This window comes from Trematosphaeria pertusa, assembly GCF_010094035.1.
Source record: "Trematosphaeria pertusa strain CBS 122368 unplaced genomic scaffold BU26scaffold_20, whole genome shotgun sequence".
NCBI lineage: Eukaryota > Fungi > Ascomycota > Dothideomycetes > Pleosporales > Trematosphaeriaceae > Trematosphaeria > Trematosphaeria pertusa.
Genome location: NW_022987231.1, coordinates 731,107 through 746,016, shown reverse-complemented (window position 1 = coordinate 746,016; position 14,910 = coordinate 731,107). Strand labels below are relative to the sequence as shown.

The window sequence follows — 14,910 nt, the reverse complement described above, 5'->3', positions numbered from 1 at the left end:
CATCTCCGGAACAGCGTCCAGACGTAAGGAAAAGTGACCGCTGCCTACCACGTGTGGCAACCACTGGAATTCGAAATGCGGTCCAAGACAGGAAGCCTGTGAGCGACGAGGTGCCACACGGATCTAGGCACAAAGAGATATCCAAGAGAATGGTGAATGTAGTGAGAAGAGGAGTCTGGACCGACTCAATGCACTAGTTGGACGACTATGACTGTTGCACAAAGGATGAGCCGCAAATAGCCTCTAACTCGGACCATTCGGACACCTGTCTTTTTCGTCTTTAATGGTGTTGAAGACGGGGTCAACCGGGGATTCAACATCGTGCCCAATTGGGCTGAGCTAGAGCTGAAAAGCATATCGGAACCTCCCGACCATAGGCAACCAAGCATCACGAGGCAAGCTGACCCAACGGCGTCCGTTCTCGCTAACTGTAAACGCGTGGCTGGACAGTTCCCCTGCCAAGTAAACACTATGGAGAGACATACGAGCCGGTACAACGAATGATTTCTACAGCCTATGTCTTTCCCGCCCCCGAAGTACGCTTCGTATAGGACGGTTACTGGCATATGCGGTCGGTATGCGAGCGACTACAGGAACTAATTTCCACCGTCATCATGAATATACTTCCTGTCCGTGGCGGTGCTTGTCTATTTCGGAGACAGCAGCATCCGGGTTCTGGTGGATATATAGCCTGTTTATGCATCCTTCAGTTCTTTCTCTGCACCAGCAAGTTTACTCTCCTTACTGCTAATCTCTAGTATTTCATCAGTCATTCGTTTGCTTCCCTCTCTGAGGGTCCACATTCATTTGCCTATTTCAAACACCAACTACCATAATGAAGCTCTCCTTCGGACTCATGGCCGGTCTCGCCGCCTCGGCCATAGCTCAGGACCTTCTCTTCCTGGAGGGCCTTGATTACGACGAGTACGATGAAGCTGTAGCGCTCGGCTTCTCCACCCAAACTGTCACCGAGGAGGAATGGGCCGCCATGACCACGGCGGACTTCGCCAAGTACAAGGTACGTAGGTTGCGGTACACACTCTGGATATGATGCCTCGGCTTTTACCTCTGGAAAGCTCTTCATAAAGGCCTTCGGCAGGTAAAGACCGAAGACATGCTAGGGTTAACTCCAACCCCTCCCCCTCTTTAATTTTGGATATTTGCTAAGTGTACCGCCACCTTTGCAGGCGATTGTCGTCCCCGACCCGAGCTGCGGAAGCGTCAGCAGGATCAAATTTCTTGAGGATTCGAGGGATGTGTGGAGCCCTGCTGTTACCGGCAACATCATCTTGATCGGTACCTGCTCGAAAAAGTCCAGGACGCCGTATGGATGCTAACTCGGCCAGGGACCGATCCGTCCTATCATTTCAACCAGGGCAAGGCGAAGACGCTCATTGACAATTCGATCAAGTTTGCCGCTGCTGGAACGACGCCTGCTGGCGTTCCGCAGACTGGCCTGTACTTCGCTCTGTCGTGCTACTACGAGGACGAGGAGAGCGCTAAGGTAGAGGCTGTAAGTACTCGTTGCTTCCGCTACACACACCTTCACGCTAAGATCTTCTAGCTTTCCTACTTTGGTGACTTTACGGTCCGCGGTAACTTGGACTGCTACAACCAAGTCCACCTCGTAGCGACCTCCGGTGCCATGGATTCTCTCGATGATGAGTCTCTCTCGGATTGGAGCTGTAGCGTCCACGAAGCCTTCTCGTCGTATCCTTCCGTCGGCACCAACGGCTTCCAGGCTCTCGCTATCGCGGAAGACATCCTGGGAGTCGGCTCTCAGACCTTCGGTGACGGCACGGTTGGCCTTCCGTACATCATCTCCCGCGGTGCCACTCCTGCCAAGTGTGGTGATGGAGTCTGGGACGAGGAGTTCGGTGAAGAATGCGACGACGGCAACATCCTCAACGGCGACGGTTGCTCTCTAAGCTGCAAGTGCGAGTCCGGCCTTCCTAAGGGTGATGGAACTTGCTACCCCAAGAACGGCACCACCCCTGATGGCCCTACCGGTACCGGCTACTCACACCCGCCGACTCCGTATCCTACCGGCTACCTCCCCTCAGTCCCCTACGGAAACGCAAGCGCCACCCCGACCTACTACCCTCCCGGTGGCCACCCTACCTATTCCCCACCACCGTACGTAACGCCCTCCTGCCCTACGGGTCCCAGGATTATTGGTGTCGAATACATCGTCGAAGTGACCTACTCCGCCACCGAATACGTGCCCTGCACCACGAAAGCGCGCCCCATCTACGACGTCTCGACCTCCGCTCTTCCCTGCTACGTCTGCGCCATGTCTAGCGAGCACATCACCTACACTTCCACCGATTTTGTCACCGTGACAACGACCACATGCGTTGATGACTCGACACCGACAACATACATGCCGCCCGTTGTCAAGCCCTGCAAGACATGCGAAACGCATACACTTACGGAGACTGAGTGCTTCGAGGGTGTATACACAGAGTACTCTGCGATGCCGTATGTGACGCCCACGCCGCATGTGCACACCAGCATTGAGGTGGAGGAGGAGACCTACACGTATACGTATACGCCGGCCCCGGTTTGCACGAGCTGTGCTGCGTATGAGACAAGCCTGGTTACGTATCCGGCGGGCACGGGCGGGTATTATCCTACGGCTACTACGGGTGTTGTGGAGTTCACGGGCGCCGCGGTGCCGAGGGAGGTGAAGGCTGCGGGTGTTGTTGGGGGTGTGGTGGTTGCGCTTGCCGGTCTGTTGTAAGTCTTAGCAGACTACCTACTAGGACCTAGAAGTGGAGAGGATGAGAGGGAGGCGTTGGGGTGGATTTTTTGCCTGTTCGTGTAGAGGCAGGTGGTCTGGAGGTGTAATAGGGCTCTTCTTGTTGTAATATATCTTGCTTTGCTGGCTCATGGTTCCTCTAAATGTTCACTTCAGAATGAGAGCTTTACCCCGACTGCATGGTGATCCTGAGTTGCGTACTGGATAAAGGTGGCCTGTAAAATCCTCTAGGACAAGCCATTGCGCGTAAGTTTATCAAAAGCTGAACGATATCCGAGTTTCAATCGACATGGTTTCGTCTAGCTGACGAGGCTGAGAGCATCACGCGAAGAGCACGCTCCGCCATGAGATCGCATGAGAACATCTGATCTAGCGTGCTCAAAAGGCAGGTTACACTCTCGCTTTTATGTTATACCCTGTTAGCTCTAGGATTATTCAAGACTGTCAAGCCTTGTAAGTCTCGGCCATGGACACTAAAGCGGTTGTTGATTCAGTAGTAACGAGAGTATGTGGACTACGATATGCTGACGGGCTGCCAACTGACGAGATCTAGCTTTCCAGCTCACGCGGGGCGCGGTTTTTTTACTCTTGACCGGCCGACTTGGAACCCAGTAGAGAAGACCCCTTCGATCGGGCATTCGAGTGGACCGGCACCGGTAAGGACAACCATGTTGAGTTCGCGCCCGATGAAACTGTTCCTCTGCAAATAGGCAGGTAACTTGGACGAGGAGCCCAGGGTGATGTCCATGAAGCTAGGTGCTAAGGGACTGCTGCTGCTGTCAAGAGAAGGAGACCGCCCCGGAAAACCGAGTTCCGCCCCTTCAAAACGGAGATGAAGAACCTGCAGCGCGTGTCTAGACATCGGCACATCATAAATATTGTCAGTTCCTTCGTCCACGACCGCATTATCGGCATCATCCTTTGGCCTGTTGCAGTGTGCGACTTGGGAAACTTTCTCTCCGATTACGATACGCTCTTTGTATTACTACCTGACCCTTACCATGTCTATTAGGACGAGGTAGTGAGTTCCTTGGGTAGAGACAGTTGGAGAGAGCTTGAGATGCTCGATGCTATCTCCGCCTCGAACAACAAGGGCTCGCCCAGCCACACCAGCCAATGTCCGGGGAAATACAATATCCAGCCTGGATCGAAGCGCTTGTGGACTCTGTTCGGGTGCCTAGCTGGAGCGCTTGTCTATATACATGGAAAAAGATCAAACATAAGGATTTAAAGTCGTCGAACATCCTAATCACCCGAGAAAACATCTTTATCGCGGACTTCGTAACTTCCACGGATTTTTCGGACCGAAGCGCAAGTCGGACGGACACTGAAGGACGCGGTACACCTCGATACTTCGCGCTAGAAGTTGCTGAATGGGGCCCCAACGGAAGAGCAAGCGGCGTCTTCTCCCTTGGATGCATCTTCCCCGACATAGCATATGTCCTCTTCGGCCGACTCGATCTACTGAAAGGCATGATGCCTGACCGAGACAATTCATTTCATGCCAATCTCGATATGACGGATGCCTGGCTTCGCCAGCTTTCTAGTCGAGGCGGTTTGGTGGCAGATTCTCTGAGCTCGTTCGCAAGATGCTGAAACTGAGTCCTGATGGCCGACCGCCGGCTGAGGAAGTGGTGACAAGTCTGCACCAGGTTCGATTGAAGCTCAAGAAAGAGGAACCTAAGTATCATCTGCTTTTCTTTGGACTTTGCTGCATTCCTTCTTGAGTGCGCATGGAGCGCTTCGTTTCTTAGTTCCTCACCAGTCGCTAAAGACGTGGATTTGCTTGGATATAATTTCCTTGTATTTGTTCATTGAGATATGCTCCAGCGGATTGCGCAAAACCTCGTTGTGCATAGAAAGTCCGGACTAATATGTTAGTCGGCATGCGTATGCATATGTAGTATTATTCGGAAAGCCGAGCGTCCTTCATATTGCGTTTACTTCGGCTTAAAACTTATCCGAACGACCCGAAGACAACTGCTTTTCCGGAAGTGTTGTCTTCCTGAACCATAGACTTCTCCAGCATCAGGAGGAGATGCGATGTGCGAATGAACAGCTCTAGAGACTGGATTAGTACTAAAATCAAATGATCGAACGAGAGGGATACTTACCATCGTACTCGATCTCATAGCTCACTGGCATATCTTCCTCGTCTGCTCTGACCAAAATGGGAATATCTCTTCTCAGTTTCCTCTCCCTGACATGGAAGCTTACACCCGTATTCTTTGCCGGACTGACCCACAATATCCGCTCGTCATTAACGCCCTGCCTATCTTCTGAGATCTCTCTCACGGGTTCCTTCCCCTTGCCTACTTCTTCTACAATTTCTTGCTGCTGTTTGGTAGGCTTTCCTTCTTCCTTGGCAGACATCTTCCTTAACCACTCACGCCATACCCTCACGACGCCTTCTTCAATCCCAACGAAGCACGTAAACAAGCCATGACGCGGGCCGAGCTTGACTAGGTTGGTTTGCGCAACCAATTGCGTGAACAGTTCATGCCCATCTAGGCTCATTATCTGCCTCACAGCCTCGCCCGTGAATTTTTCCTTCGCCGTCCCGGGATACGTCCTGCTGCCAGGTACGTCACCGGGCGGTCCGCGCACCCTCCTCCCGCCAGTCTCAAGCTCGCGCCGATACGGCCGAAACCTCGAATACAGGTTACGCATCTCGCCCAACCTTCTGGCTAGGTTCATGTCATCCTCAGCAAAACCATCGTAGAGTTTGAGGCCATCAGTGCCGTGATACGTGCAGAAGAACGGTGGCTCGGTGAGCTTCGCGGAGGGATGGAAGCATTCGAGGAGCACGGAATGTGACTCTAGGTCTGCGGCGGCAACGAGGCGGTTATGTAGGATGCGCAGGACGAGCGTGTAGACGCGGTGCGACAGGACAGTTAGAGGAAGCAGGGCGGGCGTCGGCATGGGCGCCAGGATGTGGAGGAGAAGCTGGGAGGGTTAGCAGGTATCGGATAGGGGGTGCACGCGGCGCATACCTCATTCGGGAGCTTGTAGAGGTGGCACACGTCCATTGCACTGGATGCGATGATATCCAGATGCAGTGAAAGGTGACGGCAATTGAGAGCAGAGCGGAACGGGCGTCATGGAGGAGGCAATGGACATAAAGCGAGTGAATGGAGATAAGATATCGTCATTGACACGCTAGCCTGTTTGCGGTGAGCCGAGGCTATGTCGAAAGCGGCTAGATCAGAACATACATCGTGCTTTCCCTTTCGAGCTCCAACACTCTACCAGCATCTTTCGCACATGACGCGTGCTGCCTTCACTCACTGCCCTCAAAATCCCCGATTCGCACGGTAGGGTGCGCGCAAGATCACCCGTCATGAACAGGTTCATCCAGAGTGGCGGGAGGTCAAATAGCCCACAGATGGGCCAGCCCAGCGGATCCGGCCGACGAGCAGGCGCCGAAAGCTTGAAATTGCCAGTTGAACGGACGACATTGAGCCACCAAGGCCCAGCTCGGCAGCATACTGCAGCGCGCCGGCAAGCCAGCGGAAGCACCAACCTTCCGCCTCAGCAGCAGCAACCTCAACAACGGCGCCGCTCCGGTGAAGGCCAGGTAGGGCAGAGACATGATATGTTCGATACGGATGCCGAAAGTCTCGATACGACTACGAACAATCAATCCGTGGTGCAAGTGGAGGACAGCCAGCAGCACCAAGGCCAGTATGCTCAAGATGGCGGCGACGATGATGAGTATGACGAGTCCGAGGACGGGGACGATGATGAAGAAGACGGCGAGTACGCACAACATCCATCATTCGAGGACCTTGTCCAGCATTATAGGATCCAGGACCTTTCGCGTGCGCGGCAAGAGGTATTCTTGCAGGAGGTCGGTGCGTTGGGAAATGGTAATTCTTACCCAACCACCACCTCTGGACCACCGGATGGGTTTCCTGACAGTTGGGCTGCAGATCAGGAGCCACCGTGGGACGGTCGCCATGACGAACGTGCCATTTCGCCTTCACCTCGAAGGCCTCCCGGTAACGGCCAGCTAGGGCGCCAAACCGTTCAACAGCTGACTCAGCGTCCACGAAGTGCGGCGGAGGCGAAGCCTGCGATGCCGAAGCAATCCAATACAGTCAAACAGGCCGCCGGTATCCGCGACCAGCAACGGTCGAATGTCAACCTCCCTGCGCGCGGAGGGGCTTTCCAACATAACAATGCTACTATGCCACCCGCTAGCCAGCCGCCGACCTATAGTCAGTCTACCCGCGAGACCGCTGCACCAGCGAATGTCGTTTCCCATTGCGAGCCTCCAGCGCAAGCTGACCCTCTGCCTCACCGCGGTGCACGGCCACTCTCAGGTCCTCAAGGTGCACTCACTACTAATCCCACCGAGCCATCTGCACCTCTCACACGACACGCCGCGGCTCGACCGAAGGAGGAGCCTGTTTCTCATCACCAGCGTGTTGAAGAAGCGCCCGTTCGTGGACCCCCACCCTGCCCTATCGAGGACTACGACCAACCGACTCTATTCGAAATGAGCTACGATCAATTGAAGAACGAAGACTTCGACACTGTGCCCCGCGGCGCGCCTCAGCCACTCTCGGAGGATATGCTTCATAAGTCGCTCGCGGAACGCTTGGAGCACGTATGGAAGAGCCTCGATGCGGGCGACCAGGGCAAATTCTTTCGCGCTCTACCGACTCACGAGTGGGAAGAGTCTGGTGACTGGTTCCTTGGCCGATTCACCGATATCATTCAGCGTACCAAAGATGCCCGACAGAAGAAGAGGAAGCTTGCCAAGGAGTTCGAAGATCAAGTTGAAACCCGCTACCACCATGTCGCCAAAAAGCAACAGCAGGTTCAGAACGCTATGGGCAAGATGAAGACGCAGGGTCAGGGTCTCGTCCCGAGGAGTCCCAGGGCCTCGAAAACCCCTAGGAAGATATAATGTGTCAGGGCGATAATTGCTATTTGGAGTAAAGAGCATTTCTAAGTTTTATGGCGTTACGCTACTGGGCGTGCATAAATAACTAGGCGGCATCAAAAGGACTACGGCGTGGTATGGCGTAGAAATCGGTGCATGCTGGGTGTCGGAAGATCATGAAATTTCTATATACCCCTATTTGCACACAGCCATACTGATATCGCATCGAATAAACATTGAAATTTAGTCGTTTCATGCATTCTGCTACACACGCTTGCATTGATATCACATTCATCCCACCTTCACCTTGCTATGTTCCTTCAAATACACCCAGGACGTACACGAACGGATACACGGTCTCCGGTATTAAAGTCACAATAATGGTCCAGATGCTCCACCAGCTTCCCACATATTTCCAGTTGTTCGGCGCATTCAAGTACCGCCAAAAGAAGACACCATATGCTGTGAGGCATCCCAGATACCGCGTGATCCTGCATCGTCCCATCAGCACGCGAGGAACGAGCAGAAGCAAAATCTACGCAACTCACCATATCTCAAGCGACTGGCCCTTCGTGTCGCCACGTCGAAGCAGCAAGAACAGAGACGCCCACCCGATAGGTAGCTGCAAAACCAGCCCGGTCCAATATGCTGTAACCTGCTCCCTCTCATCCAGCCAGCACCACCCCAACGCCCTCAAGATCACCACACCGGCCAACACACCCCCTACTAGTCCCCTCACCATCCTGATCCTCCTCCCCTTCACACAGGCCCACACTACTGCCACCGCTGCGAAACTAACATCCATCACAAACCACGCCAGGAAGGCAGCCCTCTCCATTCTGGTACTCGTCGTCGCGAACGCGTAGTATAATTCGTACGCCATTGTCCCCGCCAGGTAGAGCGGTGTCCCTGCAATATATCTATCGTCATACGTGCGGAGGATGTAGAAGAAGTAGCAGAGGGCGTAGAGCACGCCGCAAGATATGATGAGGAAGTCCTGGATGTAGAGGTAGGATTCTGGCGGGTTGAGGCGGAGGTCGGTGGATTGGGGGATTAGGTGGTGGGAGGTGAGGTTGTGTGCGAGGTCAAAGGGCATTGTGGTTGTTGGTGGTTGATGGTTTTTGGATGTGAAAAGGTTGCGTATGTTGGTGGAGGGTTGGATATGATTTTCGAGAAGAAAATATAGCGGATTATTCGGAGATGAAGAGGAATAGAGGATACTACGCATGTTGTTATTCTGAGTCTGCGAGGAATTGACGTGTGAACAATGGAATCAGGCGGTGCCAAGCATCCGACCGTTCCGGGATGGTGGGAAGGCCGGATGCGGTCATGCTGAGCATCGTCGCTACTTTTCTGGACGTTCTAGGTTCAGGGCTGTCAGATATGACGTTCCTCCCATTGTAGACGGGGGGAATCCGAAGCTGCAGGTGGGTAAGTACTGCTAGACTCAGCGGAGAGGATAACCCGACAAGGTAACAGTAGTGAACGCCGGATCGAACATTCAAATAGCCCCGAATTGTACTGGCAACCAGGACTGTTATGTGAAAGTGCGTCAGATCGACTTCTCCTATCGCATATTGCATCCGGGTGTTGTAGTGCATTTGAGCGTACTCGGGAATGCGGTGGAATCATGATTACCATCCATATCGAGCCCGGGCGTGTGGCCTGTTTCCTAGATAATGCAGTGACTGGCACTCAGGTGGAAGGGTCCAACTAGAATTTCATTTCCTGTATGTACCCATTCATGCCATGTTATCTCCTTCGCTCCTCAGCCAGCAATCCCCTACTTTCTCCGGAATGAGCAACCCTCTGTGAGACGAGCCTTTCCTCCGGTAGGCTGGCACAGAACCTGCGAGCAGCCCTGGCAGACGACGACGGTATTGGCGTGCGAGAAGACGGTCGTGATGGTGAAGCAGCCGGGGCACTTGACGTCCATGAAGAAGCTCCGCGGCGCGGGGACGAGTTGCTAACTCTTTGATTAGTGGTGGGAGGATGGGGGTCGGGCATCGGCGCACCTTGAGCTTGTGCTTTTTGGCCTCGGCTTGAGGTGTGGGGTTGAGGAGGTCGACGGCGAGAACCTGGTGGTGTTAGCACTGCAGGAGGTTTCTGATACTCTCGCCACGCGAGCCGTTCAATTGAGGTCGATGGAGCTGAGGGCATTGGATATTTCCGCACCATTTTGCTTGTCGCCGCTGGCTTGGTGTTGCACGAAAGGTATTCGGTCGATTCTGAGTTCGGCAGCCGACGGTCGGATCGAGGAGATGTTGAAGGCCCTGCAGGTGCGCGGAAGTTCGAGGTGTCGCGCAGTCTGGGGCGTAATTTTGGGCTTGGCACTGCGCAGTGGGGGCTCGCTTCCTGCTTAGTCGGATTCGCGCTTGATGCGACCTCGCGTCTTCGGGGCTCACCCTCACCGGCCACTTCATGTCTTTCACTACCTCAGGACGCAATATGCCCGATCGATACATGTATCATTCACTTCGCAGTTTTCGCACCTACGACAGTTCTCACGGCCTCGCACCCACTGCGTTAGCCCACGACGTGGATCACATCAACCATACGGGGAACGCGTTGAAAGAAGGCTTCATTATCTAGTTCACAACCAAGTAACTATCTGAGCAGACACGGTATATTAATAACGCGGATCCATTTTCCCTAAGCGCGAGCTCGTCTCGCGCCGCTTCACAAATACGTTCCATCATCCCAAGGTTCATGAACCTCAGATGCAAATCCAGGGGTATCTGGGCTGAAGCACACTGTCATCAACATCATCATTCTCATTAAACCTGTCCCAATGCTCCCCTCTTCTTATCGAAACCCGTCTATGCTTCTTCCTTGATCTCCTCGACCTCGCCACGGTGAGCGCGGTCCCGCTGAATAGCATCGACCTTCGTCGCCGCCTTCTTCTCCTTGTTGCCGGCAAGCTCCATGGCGAACTTGCTGCGGGCTCGGATCTGTGGACCGAAGTAGTAGAAGATCCAGACGGGGATGCAGAAAGCAACAGCGAGACCGAAGAGCAAGAGCTGCGAATTGCGGATGCCGAGGCTGTGGTACATCTTGCCGGTGTAAAGGGCGCACATGCCTGCGAGGAAGTCACGAGCAAAGCCGTTGCCCCCAGTAGCGCTGGCGCTGTACTCTCCGTATGCTGCTACCATGTAGTCGACAGTAGCGTAGTAGATGGAGTAGTTCGCCATTCCGATCAGGACCGAGAAGAGGGGGACGCCGATCCAGTGAAGGGGAGGACCGGTTGCGACGAAGGCGCTACCAAGGAGTCCGAGAGGAAGCAGCACGACCTGAAAGAGCAGCCACCACAGTCGGGTCTCTGGGCTGAGGGTTTCGCCGCTGCGTCGTCGCTGGTTATGCCGCCTGACCACAGGGAAAAACGAGAGGTAGGCAAACCAGTAGCTGAGGGCGAGGGGTATGAGGGCGTAAGAGATCTGGGTCGGTGTGAAGTCCCATTGCGCGAACACGTACCCGTAGCTCTCGAAGAAGGAGAAAATAAGGGCATCTGCGAAACCGCTGAGTAGCGACAGGAAGAGCACAATAGGCTCGAACATGAGCATCTCGTATGGGCGCCAGAACGTCTTGAGAATTTCCTTCGCGGGGAAGCGCTCCTTCAAGGTCTTGACCTCATTGGGGCCGTAGACGTCCTGTCCTTCTTTCTTGCGCAAGCGCTTGGCCTCCTTGTCGAGCATGACGGTAGCGCGCGACTCCTTGGCGACGATGAAATGTACGATCTGTGTGGCGGCGCTGAATGCGAGCTGGATCCAGAAATTGTAGCGCCACGGTAGGTATTGCTGGATTGGCCCACCGCAGATGCCGCCGATGACGGCGCCCAAACAGCTCCAGAGAGAGGCCCAGAGGACGGCATGCTGTTGAGAGTCGGCGTCGAACATGTCAGCGACCATGCCCAGCGTGACAGAGCCGCCTGCGGACGAGAGACCACCGATGACGCGGCCAGCGATAATGCCGGCGAAAGAGGGACTGAGGGCGCAGATGACGATGGAAACGTTGACGCCCGACAGGGATAGCTGCATGATGATCCAGCGGCCCACCTCTTCGGACCATGGCGCCCAAAGCTCACAACCAAACGCATATGGGACGAGGAAAGCCACCATGCCCATGCGCGCGTTGGTGATGCCGAACTCCGTGTTGATGTGCTCCACCGCATTGGAGTAGATGGCGGCGTTGAAGTTCATCGAGGTCTGGCAAAGAGCCACGACCGTGAGAAGAATCCACTTCTTCCTAGTTGACCACGCGTAGGCGGTCTTCTCGAAAGCATCCTCCTCGCGGAGGACCCGCTTGCCGTTGACGAGCACCGGCTCGTTGGTGGTGACGGTGCGGACTAGGTTTACCTCGTCGGTGGCCTCTTTGGCCCCGAGAGTTGATGTCGATCTGCTGGTCTGCCGTGAGGCGTCCATGTTGCAGATTGAGGAGTTGTGGTTGCTTGTGAGTTTTGCAAAGGGAGAGTGCACGTGACTAGAAAGTCGAGGAAGTTGGTGAGAAGTGAGATGGGATACGAGGAGCAGGATGCGCTCGTTTATGTACCATTCCGCTAACGACTGGATGCTTAAGATTTTCAGAATCCCAATATTCGAGCGAATTATGACGCGGTACCGGACTCAAATGCCCAGGTGGGCACCACTCAACAATTCCAGCGGGCTATACCGTGATCGGACGGTACCCATCGCTCAAAGAAGCTCAACACAAATATTCGTCTGGGGAAGAATGGGGTACTGGTGGGTGCCCGTACAAGTTAGGTAAGGCTTAGGCAATTCTTCGCATCATGCGCATGGTTCCGACCACGGATCGGCTCGAGCTTCCACCACTGGTGGCTCCCCAGATATTCTCAAACGGCTTTTCTTTCCTGCTGACTGGACAGCGTTGAGCACCCGATCCGCTGAGGAATTAGGCCTGGATCTCCTCCAGCTATTGAAGTGTGTCATCGACTTTTGGAACACATTATACTAAAATTCAGAAGTGAAGATGTTGGAGATTCGGACGTTGTATACTAGATCCTGAAGTGCTTCGGGGAGATTTCGCGATTTCGCTAACACTGGCTGCCTCGCTATGACCTCCGCCCAACGACGTCTCTCCCGTACGCCAAATACCCCTCCACCTCCGGCCTACCAACCCTAAGCACATGCTCCGCATCCCCGAAAACCCACACCGTCTGCATGCCTTGAATCATATGCTGCAGCCAGTGGCAATGCACCATCCAGACCCCCGCATTCTCCACTCTCAGCCTCCACACGCGCCATCCGCTCTTCTCGTTGGGCTGGGTCGTCTCGTTGTACCGGAATAACATCGTGGTGTCGCGCCGAACGGGGTTCTTACCAATCAGCCCAGCCTCCATGACGTCTGCGGACCACGCGCCCGCACCGCTGCCTAAGTCGTAAAAGTGCCCACCGTGTGCGTGCCAGGGATGTGCTTCGAGAGCGCCAGGCGTTTGATTGTGCACGCTTATTGAGCCGATATTCTGAATAACTATTTCTAGAACTTCCCCAATCTTCGCGGGAAATGTCTTCGTCTTGGGGTCCACGCCCCCGCTCGCAATAGCTGCGTCGTAGTCTGGAAGGTAAGCTTCCTGATCGTTGTACAGCGCAACGAGGTACGGCGTCGTTGGTGTGGTATAGGGCTGTGAACCGACCGGTGTCTCGCTCCAGGAGACGTTTGAGTCGTGCCAGATATAGTACCCGTTCTCGGTCTGCTGGGCGTTGAGGATCACGCGGCGGTTTACTTCGTCCGCGGTGGGGCAGTCGTTTGGAAAGAGGGGCTCGAGCTTGTGGTTTAGGAAGTCATTTATTACGGGCGGGAGATCCAGAGGCTTCTCGGCAGGATAGGATGTCGTGGACAAGCGATGAGTGGCGTTTTCAGGGAAGCCACAGCTATTGTGGTAGCGTAGGAGCGCGTAATTGGTAACGACATACGTTCTAGTTCGGCTTTCGAGCTGCATGTAGAAGTCGAGTTTGCCGCTCTCTCTGAGTTCGTCGCAGGTCTTAGTGTGCAGTAGGACGCTGTAGCGTTCACCGCCGCCTAGCTGCATCACGTCCACCGAGACTGGCGTCGTATAGCTCCCGTCCGCCTCGATGATCTCGAGCCCGCCATGGCCTTCGAATGCGAAAGAGGCGTATGAAAGCGTCGTCGCTCCCACGAGCCTTAGCCTATACATTTTCCCCGGCTCCACCTCGATCGTATTCAGCCTCGCCGTCGCATTATCCACAACGCCATAATCCGAAATCGTATCCCCGTTCACCAGAAAGCCGTTTGTCTCGCCGAACCATACGAGTGGGTCCGCGGTGATGCGTGTCTCGACTTGGTCGTCGGTGTAGTTGAATAGCTCTTGGAACATGAGTGTGCGCTCGTCGTTGTAGGCGTATGGTGGGATTCCGGGGTCTTCGATGATTAAAGCACCGGAAGCGGTGGAAGACTGGAAGCCGACGTGCGAATGGTAGAAATACGTGCCGAATGTATCGTTTGGGATAACGAGTCGGTAGTCGAAGAAGTGGTGTGGTGGGATGGGCCATTGGCTGACCATGGGCGTGCCGTCAGCCCAGGGGGATACTGCTTGGGCGAGGCCGTGCCAGTGCTGGAGTTTTTTCAGTGGGGTTTGCATAGGGTGTATGGGGATGTGAGCGTACTATCGTAGTGTTTCGGTCTGGGATGTCATTGTATACGCGGATCCAGACCGTTTCGCCGGAGGTTAGGCGGAGTTCGGGACCGGGGACTGTCCCGTTCACGACGGTGGTGTAGCGCTGGATGCCACCTATGCCGATGTTTTGGGCGGTGATGTGGAGGATGTAGTCGGGTGTGAAGGAGGCATCATGGACTGGGGCGGCCAGAGAGCATATACCGAATGCGAGGTAGAAGGCGGGAATGGGAAGGGAATACATGGTTGCTCAAGGTGCGCAAGAAGACAAAAGAGGAAAGCTTGTTCAAGGCTGTGTACAATGTCTGGCTGTTGCATGTTCTCCAATTTCTTCGCTCATCTATATACCTTTGCTCGTTATGTGCCTGGTCAAGCATTGGGTATTTATCTCCGAGGCTGCTCATCTCCGAAGGGTGCAGTATCACAACTGTCAAGATGATGTATGGTTGGGGCTGGTCTTATATGCGCCTCCTTCCACTGCTAGCGCCGAGATGACGAGCGGAGAAGTTCAGCATCTCCGGTAGGTTGCCGCAACTCCGAGCGTGGCGATAAATCTCGATAAGATCCTGCCTTCAAGGCTTTGCAAAGGGATATATAGGACATGGATGGGAA

General features: G+C 54.4%; 9 protein-coding genes across 9 annotated transcripts; 3 read left to right on the top strand and 6 right to left on the bottom strand.

Moving 5' to 3' along the window:
• Positions 1-11: 11 nt before the first annotated feature.
• Positions 12-705, bottom strand: BU26DRAFT_161755 (uncharacterized protein). Its single transcript, XM_033820147.1, has one exon. It carries the CDS (start codon positions 564-566, stop codon positions 186-188), a length of 381 nt encoding a protein of 126 aa, XP_033677485.1. The 5' UTR covers positions 567-705; the 3' UTR covers positions 12-185.
• A 30-nt stretch (positions 706-735) lies between these two features.
• BU26DRAFT_610312 (uncharacterized protein) lies at positions 736-2,887 on the top strand. The gene is made up of 4 exons (XM_033835989.1): positions 736-1,018; positions 1,188-1,296; positions 1,347-1,513; positions 1,565-2,887. The coding sequence occupies exons 1-4, from the start codon at positions 836-838 to the stop codon at positions 2,741-2,743; spliced, it is 1,638 nt and encodes a 545-aa protein (XP_033677484.1). The 5' UTR covers positions 736-835; the 3' UTR covers positions 2,744-2,887.
• An 845-nt stretch (positions 2,888-3,732) lies between these two features.
• On the top strand, positions 3,733-4,538 carry BU26DRAFT_161750 (uncharacterized protein). The gene has a single exon (XM_033820146.1). The coding sequence runs from the start codon at positions 3,878-3,880 to the stop codon at positions 4,355-4,357; it is 480 nt and encodes a 159-aa protein (XP_033677483.1). The 5' UTR covers positions 3,733-3,877; the 3' UTR covers positions 4,358-4,538.
• Positions 4,539-4,718: 180 nt separating this feature from the next.
• BU26DRAFT_439026 (uncharacterized protein) lies at positions 4,719-5,790 on the bottom strand (the record flags this gene model as incomplete). Its single annotated transcript, XM_033824324.1, has 3 exons — positions 4,719-4,822; positions 4,876-5,707; positions 5,755-5,790. 3 exons carry the CDS (start codon positions 5,788-5,790, stop codon positions 4,719-4,721), a joined length of 972 nt encoding a protein of 323 aa, XP_033677482.1.
• A 234-nt stretch (positions 5,791-6,024) lies between these two features.
• On the top strand, positions 6,025-7,825 carry BU26DRAFT_524578 (uncharacterized protein). Its single transcript, XM_033830319.1, has one exon. The coding sequence runs from the start codon at positions 6,357-6,359 to the stop codon at positions 7,674-7,676; it is 1,320 nt and encodes a 439-aa protein (XP_033677481.1). The 5' UTR covers positions 6,025-6,356; the 3' UTR covers positions 7,677-7,825.
• A 137-nt stretch (positions 7,826-7,962) lies between these two features.
• BU26DRAFT_571142 (uncharacterized protein) lies at positions 7,963-8,748 on the bottom strand (the record flags this gene model as incomplete). The annotated part of the gene is made up of 2 exons (XM_033834108.1): positions 7,963-8,143; positions 8,201-8,748. The coding sequence occupies 2 exons, from the start codon at positions 8,746-8,748 to the stop codon at positions 7,963-7,965; spliced, it is 729 nt and encodes a 242-aa protein (XP_033677480.1).
• Positions 8,749-9,297: 549 nt separating this feature from the next.
• On the bottom strand, positions 9,298-9,872 carry BU26DRAFT_524576 (uncharacterized protein). The gene is made up of 3 exons (XM_033830318.1): positions 9,828-9,872; positions 9,668-9,730; positions 9,298-9,618 (listed from the first exon to the last, which is right to left on the bottom strand). The coding sequence occupies exons 1-3, from the start codon at positions 9,828-9,830 to the stop codon at positions 9,436-9,438; spliced, it is 249 nt and encodes an 82-aa protein (XP_033677479.1). The 5' UTR covers positions 9,831-9,872; the 3' UTR covers positions 9,298-9,435.
• Positions 9,873-10,279: 407 nt separating this feature from the next.
• Positions 10,280-12,149, bottom strand: BU26DRAFT_524575 (MFS general substrate transporter). Its single transcript, XM_033830317.1, has one exon. It carries the CDS (start codon positions 12,068-12,070, stop codon positions 10,472-10,474), a length of 1,599 nt encoding a protein of 532 aa, XP_033677478.1. The 5' UTR covers positions 12,071-12,149; the 3' UTR covers positions 10,280-10,471.
• A 568-nt stretch (positions 12,150-12,717) lies between these two features.
• BU26DRAFT_495053 (multicopper oxidase) lies at positions 12,718-14,542 on the bottom strand (the record flags this gene model as incomplete). Its single annotated transcript, XM_033826206.1, has 2 exons — positions 12,718-14,238; positions 14,291-14,542. 2 exons carry the CDS (start codon positions 14,540-14,542, stop codon positions 12,718-12,720), a joined length of 1,773 nt encoding a protein of 590 aa, XP_033677477.1.
• Positions 14,543-14,910: the final 368 nt, after the last annotated feature.

Coding starts and splice junctions, on each gene's coding strand:
- BU26DRAFT_524578 (XM_033830319.1), top strand. CDS start 6,357: ATGTTCGATACGGATGCCGAAAGTCTCGATACGACTACGAACAATCAA.
- BU26DRAFT_524575 (XM_033830317.1), bottom strand. CDS start 12,070: ATGGACGCCTCACGGCAGACCAGCAGATCGACATCAACTCTCGGGGCC.
- BU26DRAFT_524576 (XM_033830318.1), bottom strand. Junction 9,619..9,667: donor CCAAAAAGCACAAGCTCAAG/GTGCGCCGATGC, acceptor TCAAAGAGTTAG/CAACTCGTCCCCGCGCCGCG.
- BU26DRAFT_610312 (XM_033835989.1), top strand. CDS start 836: ATGAAGCTCTCCTTCGGACTCATGGCCGGTCTCGCCGCCTCGGCCATA. Junction 1,019..1,187: donor CGGACTTCGCCAAGTACAAG/GTACGTAGGTTG, acceptor CCACCTTTGCAG/GCGATTGTCGTCCCCGACCC. Junction 1,297..1,346: donor CGGCAACATCATCTTGATCG/GTACCTGCTCGA, acceptor TAACTCGGCCAG/GGACCGATCCGTCCTATCAT.
- BU26DRAFT_161755 (XM_033820147.1), bottom strand. CDS start 566: ATGCCAGTAACCGTCCTATACGAAGCGTACTTCGGGGGCGGGAAAGAC.
- BU26DRAFT_161750 (XM_033820146.1), top strand. CDS start 3,878: ATGTCCGGGGAAATACAATATCCAGCCTGGATCGAAGCGCTTGTGGAC.